Source organism: Egretta garzetta, unplaced genomic scaffold (genome assembly GCF_000687185.1).
Source record: "Egretta garzetta isolate BGI_Z169 unplaced genomic scaffold, ASM68718v1 scaffold27, whole genome shotgun sequence".
Taxonomy (NCBI): domain Eukaryota; kingdom Metazoa; phylum Chordata; class Aves; order Pelecaniformes; family Ardeidae; genus Egretta; species Egretta garzetta.
Window position 1 is genome coordinate 3010747 of NW_009260400.1, and position 9959 is coordinate 3020705.

Genomic DNA, 9959 nt, shown 5'->3' on the forward strand with positions numbered 1-9959 from the left:
GAGCAGTTAATTAGAAAAGAAGAGAAAAATCTCAGTTTCAACTAAAAATATATGATAAAAATACATGCTTTTCTTAAAAAAAAAAATTAAAAAAAATTAACATTCTCTTAAATATTTGTACAAAAAAAATGCTGAAGTTTGAACACACTTCTATATTGCCATAACATTGGAAACAAATATCATAGAATCATTTAGGTTGGAAAAGCCCTTTAAGATCACCAAGTCTGACCCCCATCTCTTTGCCTTTCTTCTGGAAACATCTCCCCAGCGGGAAGAAGCAGCAATGCAAGCGGAGTTACCCCAGGGGAAAGGATGCAAAGACTCAGAGAAAGAAGAAAAAAAAAAAAACAAAGCCCGACCACAAATACAAGTACAGGCTATGATAAAAAAAAGGAAGGAATTTTTATCAGGAAGATTTTGGATTCGGCCAGGGGTAGCAGGCATTAGCAGTGCTGGTGCTGAGCAAAGGAGGGTTCTGCCCCACCGATTTGAACCAGTGCATTCCCAAACATCCCCACCTGCCTCACTTGGAAACACCACCATCAGTTTGCCTGTTTCTGCATTGTAAAGCAGCGCTTCGTATCACCTCCCCAAATGAAGTACTTCTGTCATTTCCTAGCCTCAGAAAACCTTAACTCCTTCCCTTCTAGAAAGGAATTCTCTCTAGATATGGGAGGAAGAAAAGCAGTTGTCAGACAGAGTTTAGACCTGACCTTTGAGATTTGATAAAACAACCAACCTCCCCCCCAAGAGATCCCAAACAAACAGCAATCAGGGAAAGCAGCTGCTCATTGCAGACCTCAGCAGAGCACCTTCATTTACAACTCATCTCAGCATCCCCATGTATTAACCTTCAGTACAGAACTTGGGAAAAAAAAATTGTCAGAAAAAGGGTTTTGCCTTCCATCCTTCAGAGCGCAATCTGTGGCTTTTCAAAGCTCTACCATCACATTGAAGCCCACATTTCCAACCTACTGTTACACACATGGTTTCATTGTAGTTTGACTTTGTTCTTGCACTTTTTTTGACATGAAGAGATTTGCCACCTTCCCTACCACTCCCTTCAACTGTGGCGGTAAAAAGTGAAAAGAAAGTCAGGCTCCAGGAGGAACAGGTAAAAGTGGAACATACTTATTCCTACAGTCTCTCACTTACACCGAAAACCAGGATTTCCAGACATGGATTACTTTCTCCCCCCCTCCCGCCCCAGGTGAGCATTCCCATTAATCTAAGCAGGGCTATGATTAGCTTCAAGTCTAGCAGAAAGACTCCTTAATTTTTTTTCAGACTCATTCAGAGAGTTTGCCTCAGACCCCTCCATTATTCACAGCCATAGGTCTTGTTCTTACCTGCAACAACTTGCCATATGTAGCTGTGTTATAAAACTGACTGTGCCTCACCTTAACACGAAATGAGGGAAACCAGTATAACAGTACAGCCCATTTCTGGGCTCCCCAGGATGAAAGGGGCATTGCTGTAAGTGAGCACATCTGGCAGAAGGCTACCGAGATGGGCGAGGGCTGGAGAATGCAGCATACAAACAGAAGCCAAGAGAAAGATTTGTTCATCCTTGGGGACAGGGAAATCTTATGGCTGTCTGCAACTACGTGTTGGAAAGGGCAGAGAGGATGGAGCCAGACTCCTCTCAGAGGTGTACAGCACCAGGACAAGAGGCAATAAGAATGCGTTGGAACATGGGAAATTCTAATTTTTAAAAATATTTACTTATTTAAAGCATGGGGGTGGTCAAGCACTGGAACCCAAGGAGGTGGAGAATCTCCATCTTATGAAGAGGGTCAGCACTTGACTCAGGGTAAGACCCTGAGCCACCCGCTCCAGCTAGACCTGGGTTTGAAGCAGGAGGCTAGAGCAGATGAAATTCTGGAGGTCCTTCCCAGCCTCTGTGATTATGTGAATCTAAAAGCATTTCACTGGAGTCTGTATAGAAAAAAAACAGTACAGCAGCTTCAGGAATTTGTCAGAACCAGGACTCCAGGATGAGCGAAGTAACTGCATATTGCCCTCAGTAGCATCAGAAAGCATGCACAAGGTTGCAAAACCAATTGCAAGGCCCACAGAAACAGGATCAACTATGCACAAAAGCATTGTGAAACAGTTTACGGAGCTGAACCGAGGGGAAAGGGGAAGACATGTGAGATCAGGGAGAGCCTTTCAAAACAATTTGCCGTGATTTTAACAGTGAGCTTAAGATAGACCACAAAATAAAACCTGGTAAAAACCCCACCCTCTTAGATTGAAATGTTCAGGAAAAAAATGTGTCCTGGTATTTCCATGTGAAGGATTTTACAGCAGGAAAGCAACCTCCTCTGCAGGCACGTTCCAGTGTACCGATGCAGGTACCTGCATCAGGCCTCACTTATCCTGGGCCTCCCCCACCTCAAACCCCAGCTGAAGCTACAGCAGTGTTTTTCCTTCTGTTTTGGCCTTTCCAGTTCCTAATCCAAAAGGTGATGAGCTAACTTAAGCCATCATTTTTAAGGTCCTTTTAAAGCTTTGCAGAAAGCAATGCAAAACAAAACAAACAAAAAAATCCATAAATATCCTCCACACCCCTAATGGAGGCTTTGGGCATGCAAGGAATGCGATACTGGGCTCATGAGTTGAACAGCCACAACACGTGGTCTTTAAAAAGTAGTCAGAGTTATAACTGGAAAGAAAACCTCAGTCTGTTTATAGAGGCTACCAAAGCTCAAAGCACTCAGCTTTGCTTAACCATTTCAAAAGAAGTAAACAGAAACCTTGCACAACAACCGATTTTTAGGATGGAGGTGCCCAAACTCTGGAGCGTTCATCGCTTCCTAAACTGCGTATCTATGCCAGGTAAGAAATGCTGAGCGCACTCCTCATCCCACCTGAGTGTCGGCCCACAGAGGAGCTGTGAGAAAGCGCCTCAGCTCCTGGAAGAGTCGGTGCCTGGGCACTCAGGAGTCACTTGTGTTACCTAGGAAAGGTGCTTCTCTCCTAAGCCTCCAAATGGAAATATGCAGCTGCTTCAGGGAGGGTCACATGTAGATTGGTGGAGCCACAGTTTGAGAGAAGAAGACAAGAACATTTTCATTCATGTTGAATTATTCCTTGAGGCAGTACTTACTTATCTACTAACGTCCGAATTACAGCCAGTGTGTCCAGTACTAGCCCATCCACATTCTGCTTTTTCCTTCTCGGTTCATGAGGCCCTCGACCCCTCCTGGGTGGCCGGACAGGGTCCCTTGGGTGGCTTCTTGCTTCGGGTACATGTACTCTACTGTTCTCTGTTTGCCGACTCCGAGATTCTACGTTGTCTTCTGCTCCGCTGTCATCACGGCAAACGCAAGAGTTTCCCATGTTGCTAGCCCCCAAGGCTCCCAGTAAGCAGGGAACGTGGTGCTCTAGAGTCAAGAGCAAACCTTGAAAAAGGCTTCTGCTAGCATAGAACACAACCAAAGCAACTACGATCATCTAGAAAGTTTTAAGAGTAATGTTTGTGTGCTCCTGAATTGTGGGGTTTTTGCATTGTACACGTTGCTACCAGCTGGAATGAATGGGAAGTTGGAGGCTTAGTTTCCGATATAATCGGTTATAACACACATTGGTCATCCAGAAGGAGGTCTGAAAAAGCAAACCCAAAACAAGAATCAGTGTTACTACTCTGAACGAGTAACAGAGGAGTTCCTATTTGAGTAAACAGCATCAGTCTGGGTGGACAAAGCAACTCGAAAACATAAGGGTTGTACCTGAGGTCTGTTGTGGGAAGGGGGAAAGGAGGGAAGAGGAGGAGCGGGGAGTTCACTGGGCAAGTAGCTCCCGCCCACGCACCATTCCTTTCCACACTACCTATTATTTCCCAGTTCTTCCATGGTTTCTGGATGCAGAGGAACAACGTTGTCCTTAAATCTAGCAAACTGCTACCCTTCAAGTGTGAAGTACTAACAGCTTCACATGTTCCTTACCCCTTACAGACACACTGCTCAAGCCACGCAAGCAAAGGCTGCACACTGAAGGCTCTCATTTCACATTGGGAATGTTCAGTGTTGTTTCCAGGCTCACTATACAGAACAGCCCAAATAGTAACAAACCGTCTCTTTACAGTTTTAGTTAATCTCAACAAACAACAGATTTGGCAGTGAACTCTGTGTTTAACCCATCTGCATATAAACGCCTCTTTTTGGAACATGCCTACATCAGCAGGATTCTCACCCAAAAAAGCACCAAGCACCGACCCTGAAATCAACAGGCATTACAGGCACCGTTTTAATGCCTACAAATCAAATGGGGATTTTGGAAGGGGTGGGTTTTGTGTAGGTTGTATGCTTGTTTGAGCCTAGTGTCAACCCACTCTTCCCCTTTTGGGGATTCAAGACTGTTTCCATCATTCTTTTGTTCTCGATTCAAACAGTCTGCATCAAATAAAGGCCCACCAGCAACTGGGATTGTAGGGCAGTCCCTCGGAATCACTGCATAGACAGTGCTAGAAAGTACAAAAGGATTCAAAACCCTGCCTTGTCACAAGTTCTTTTTCAAGCCATAGCATATATTTCTGTAGAACATGACGTAAAGCCTTAGCTAAAATGAAGCCCTTCAAGAGGCATCATGTCACTACTCCAAGCATGGCAGAATCAATAAGTAACTTTTAAGGCTAAACTCATGTTATTCTTTTAAGAATGAAGTTTAACATTTAAGCTAGGAATTATGGTGAATATCCTGTAACAGCTTATTACTATTCCACAATTATTAAATAATCTATTTAACAGCAGATACGTAGCACCCCAGAATTAAAAGACAAAGACAGTTGCCACCTTCAAGATATGAAAGGCTCCCTAACATTGGAGGCAACCAGCAACTGGGCGATCGCCAGCTGCCAATCGGGACAACCTCATAACGACGTTATTTGGGAAGCCAGAGGCTGGGCAAAAAAGCCAGTCTCTGGATGTATAGCTGTCACTGGAAAGGCCCCGCAAACAAGCTCTCACAGATGCTTCTGTGGGCCTGAAGTACGTCACCTTCTTTTAGCGTGGTGAAAAGTTCAGCGTTAAGGAATTAACTGAAGGCTAACTTGGGGGAGGGGGGCAGGAATCCCTCAGAGGATATTAATTGCAAAAAAACCCCAAGATCTTGACTTCTGGTTCAGAAAATTCCTAAGCCACAGAACATAAAAGGGTTTCAGCATCACAGTGTGCTTGCCTCATTCCCTAAGCAGGTTGACCACAACCAGAAGTGGGCCACCAGGCTCAGGAGTCCTTCCCCCGAGCCGGTACAGCTCTTACCCTCTCAGCCAGTAAGAAGTAGGTGCGGGGGTGCCCATACAGACTGCACAGATCTTAAATGGAATTGTGTAAGATCACAACTGGTTCAAATGGCTTTGAAAGGCTGGGAGGGTTTTGGTTGGTCGGTTTTGGGTTTTTTTAAAGAAGAGCCATTTATGTGCAATGCAAAACATGTCTCCCGAAGGAAAAAATATGCATATATTTGTGAATCCAGATCATTTAAGGCTATTTTAGTAACGTAAGTCACTAAAATGTAAAACTGCATTATTAGTGCGTCACGGATTTAGACTCTGAGCTTAGTTAAGCTGTTCTGTAACTTAGGAAAACGTTAATGCAGTGAATCGACCCTGTCATTAAAGCGAGTATGGAAAAGCTGTATTTTAGGGATTAGCAATGAATAAGGACCTACCTAAGGAAACAAAAATAGACATAAGTCAAGATTAGAACTGATTATTGAAACCTAGGGTTTTCTGTTTGACAACTTAAAGCATGATTAAAGACAAGTGGTTATGATCAACTCACCCTTAAGCGTGTTTGGTGCAGGAGCAGCAGGGCTGGCTCACAGAGCACTGCAACAAGCGGACAGTACTTCTTCAGGGCACAGACACGGTTGTATCCAGCTCCTGTAAGCCCTTATCGTGGGCAGCGAGTCATTACGGCTGACTGCTTTTACTTTCAGGAGCTACGCTGAAGCGTCCCTGAAGACAGAGGGAAAAGAAAGAACAATTCACTTGGAAGCTGCCTTGACAGCAGACGCACGCCACCCCCTCCCTACACCGCCACAACATCAAGGCACACTGTTATTTTCAGCCACGTTCAGCCTTTACAGAGGAAGTTCTCTCAAGGATTCAGAAACCAGTTTGCCACCTACTAGCTTTAGGACGAGACACGGCTACAGAGAGCCCAATCTATTTTTCCAGCCTCGGTATTCCAGACGCCACAGCAAGTGTAGAGCAGCAACCGACTCCTGCCCTCAGATCACTGCTTACAGGAACAAGAAGGGAAGCAACAACATCTGCTCCAGATCAGCCTTCAGTGGAGTAGGGACAGCAGAAAATAAAAGCAAGGACACTATAAAAGTTGACTGGATAAAGGGAAAAGGATAAACGCCCCTTATTTAGTAAAGAACTGAGTCTGACAGCATTCACTGGGCTGTTGCTTACCGTCACATACATGGAGTTCGTTGTCAAGCCTCAAACCACCTGAAAGGCTGAATAATTCATAGAATCACAGAACTGTTTGAGTTGGAAAAGCCCTTTAAGCTCACCAAGCCCAATCGTTCCCCTAACCCTGCCATCCCACCACCAAACCCTGGCCGCAAGCACCTCGTCTGCCTGGCTTTTAAAATCCCCCAGGGATGGGGACTCGACCCCTTCCCTGGGCAGCCCCTTCCAGGGCCTGACAGCCCTTGCCGGGAAGGAATTTTTCCCAATGTCCAACCTAAACCTCCCCTGGCACAACTTGAGGCCATGTCTCCTCTTTGGGGGAATTCGGTGCATAAGGTGGAAGAAGAGATGGCTACATATCCACCTTGCAAACCAGCCTGTCTGGACGGAGTACGAACACACAAAGAGGGGTTCTGAAGTGCAAAGGAAGAACTTTTCAAGCAAAGCATTTTCAAACAGCGATGTTCTAGATTGCATCTGCGCTGGCGTGTTTTCCAAAGACAGCTTCACAGCATTGTAGTGAACCGTGACTGCAGCACAGGGCTGCCGGTGGCCATCCCGACTCCCTTGCTCTCACCGCTGAAGTAAACAGGAAAGAGACATCAAACTCCAGGTCAGATCAGCACAGGATGGAACAGGGAAATGCAGCAGAGAAGGGAGATGCAAGCGATGAAAGTGATCAGTTCTGCTTCTGCCCAGGCTCCGAGACCTCAGTGACACAGCCAACACGCAAGGCCACGAGCATTTCGCACATCAGAGATGAAATACGTTAATGTTTCAGTAAGAGGTGACAATCTCTCCATAGAGATGGGAAGAAACTTCAAAATTTAACTTTAAGCCTGATTCTTGCAAATCCCCGCTCTCAACAAAACCTGGACACAAGAATGCTGTTTTAATTCCAGAAGTACTTAACAGTCTACTTCAAATATTGTGGGAATAAAAGAAGTAAGGGGATGTTGGGGTTTTTTTGGTTTTGTTTTTTTTTTGTTTTTTTGGTTTTTTTTTTTTTTTTTGAAGACTTTTGTCTAAAAAAATAAATGCAAGGAGCAAACCAAGAACATCCCAACAGCAGTATCGAGGTGGGCCAAGAGAAGCCTCTCATCCTACCTGGCAGTGGATACTTGGATGCTCAAAGCCAGGTACAACAGCAGGCACGCGGGCTCTTTCCTAGCGTTCTCACCAGAGAGTCAATAGCTCAGTCAGCCGAGATGAAGGCTGCAGGTTTGTTTTGCTGTTAACACACAGCTAAGGAGGAGACCTAGTCTTCCATAATCCATTTACATTCTTTGCAGTAGTTACACAGCAAAGAGCAGGCTTCCGCTGTAACGTCGTGACCAATTGCTAACCAAAGTACCAGTTTCCTTAAATTATGCTATGGGAGAACGTCATGTGCTTTGTGACTTACCTTGCATGGTGTAATATCACATCTTTAACCCAAATATGTTAACAAGCTAGCGGCTAAGATACACCTAAGCCCCACACAAGAGTAGGAACAAGGTTCCCTGGAAGGTCACCAGGATAGAAGCCATATTGCCCCCTGCCAGGGCTACAACGGCAGCATGCAAACATCGATTTCTTAATCAATGAGTGCAAGTCAAAGTAGATCTGGAAGCCTTCAGATGAAGCAACTGTGCATGAAAATACCAGCAAGAGCTAAGCTAGGGGATAGAGAGAGAATGGGTTCCCTATGTTAAAAGCTGTGGCTGCTTTCCCCGTGATTATCTTGATCTTGTGTCATTCGGATACACTGCAGCACTAGAAAGCCCCATCCCATCAGTTTTGCACTTGCCCAAGAAATCTTTGGCAAATTTGGAACGTGATAACAAGACTACAAAAGCTGCTCACAACATCAGCTAGATTTATAAAAGTGATAGCACGTTTATTTTACTTTGAAATGGTATTTTAATGAAAGCTTGACCCCACATTTTTAAGTGCAAGAAGTGGTAAAGGCAGCAGCTAGTACCTGCTTTTCAACAGGCAGGGTCATCCATTCACTCTGAATTCTGACCCCCAGATGTTACATTGGGATGCAGGAATATGATGTTGCCAAACATCTGATCAAAATGTAAGGTTTTATTCTATAAGAAGCATCAGGTACCAACACCTCTCTTTCTGAACAGGTACTGCGGGAGCAGCAGAACACACCAGTGTCCAACACCTCCTCCTCTATGCCAGCAATCACCTGCAGGGCACCAACTGAGCCGGCAAGTTTCCCCCCAAACAAAGCCCCAGGCTTGGACGCCGTTCGAGCTGGATGCCTCCCTAGCATGCAGATGAGCGACCTGCCACGGCTGGAGTCCCAAGTGGGAGGGGGGGGAAAGAAAAAAAAAAAGTTATCAGCCATTGAAACTAACATGATTTGAGTGGATTTGCACCTGCCAGGCAGTGCGGGTGCCCAGCCTACTCAAGAGGCCTCCTCTGGATCACCCAAGGGCGCACACCAATGGAGAAGCCGGCTCCAAGTGGCATTAGGCTTGCGTTCCCTGCAACACACAGCCCAAGAGTTGGTGATTCATCCCCTCAAACATTCAGTTGCAGCCAACCATAATACTGCCTCACGATGGAAAATGCCTCTCTTTGCCACAAAATGGAGCACGGTGCCAAGCAAAAAACCCTCATAGGCTTAAATGAGTAGGAAGGGTTTCAGCTCCTAGAGCCACTTTTCCAGCCTCTGCCACTGTTACAGGCATTAGACCATTGATTTCCCCTCTCAAGGGCAGTGCACGACGGGCACTCAGTCAGCAAAGCACGCAGCAGAGTTGACAGCTTTTCAAATGCAAAACTGAGAGTTTTTGGCAGCAGTTTCCTATTAAGGAGATAAAATAATTAGAAATATTTCCTCAGCATTGCTTTCCCAAAGTAGTGATGCTCCTAAAAAGGAAGGGGTGGAAATTCTTGTGATGCCAGCAGGATGAAAAGTCTAAACTACCATGAGAAGGAAGCACAGCTACGAATTGCTGCAAAATAATCAACTTCAAGGCAGGAATAAGAGGAGGAAGAGGCCTGTTCACAACCACAAGCTTTTATAACAGGGAGGGGATATCAGCTCTGAAACGATTGGGGTAGGTGATGAAAACCAAGATTTTCCAGTAAATTAAATACAGTTATAGTGTAAAAGTGAGACTGTCTCAGGAGATCACATTGAGATCGCAGGTCAACCTCCCAACTGTGAGACTTGTGCAACTAAAGAGAAAGAGCCACTTGGTGGCCAGCATGGCTACCACGCAGCAGACACAAGATGTGGACTTCAGGAGCCGCCACACTGGTCCTTTAGCAGGGAGTAAACAAACATCATATTGTGTAATCTGAAGCAAACCCCTAATTCAATTTTATTTTCTTTAAAAATATCCTGGAGGGTTAAGACTAGTGTCAAAACTCCACGGGAAGCAGCATTTACTGGCACACAGTGTGTCCCCATCCGCAGGACAGAGCCGTCGCCCACTGTCATTTGCTTTCTTGCTGTAGTAAGAGCACCCTAAGCCAAAAGCAGACTGACCTTGAGCCATGCCGGTTCCACAGTGAGGGAAAG

The 9959-nt window shown here is 45.3% G+C and overlaps 1 protein-coding gene across 3 annotated transcripts in view; it reads right to left on the reverse strand.

The window, feature by feature from the left end:
• The window catches only part of RSPRY1 (ring finger and SPRY domain containing 1), a 30830-nt gene extending 22919 nt beyond the window's left edge, over positions 1-7911 (reverse strand). The window contains exons 1-3 of one of the 3 annotated variants that reach the window (XM_009643281.2): positions 7900-7911; positions 5787-5962; positions 3113-3609 (exon numbers count right to left, since the gene is read on the reverse strand). In XM_009643281.2, the coding sequence (XP_009641576.1) occupies positions 3113-3459 (347 nt within the window). In that variant the 5' untranslated portion in view covers positions 3460-3609; positions 5787-5962; positions 7900-7911. Of the gene's footprint in view, positions 1-3108; positions 3610-5786; positions 5963-6427; positions 6450-7899 lie in introns of those variants that run through there. The other 2 variants (XM_035898717.1, XM_035898718.1) reach the window with 2 other exon arrangements.
• Between the last annotated feature and the right edge of the window lie 2048 nt (positions 7912-9959).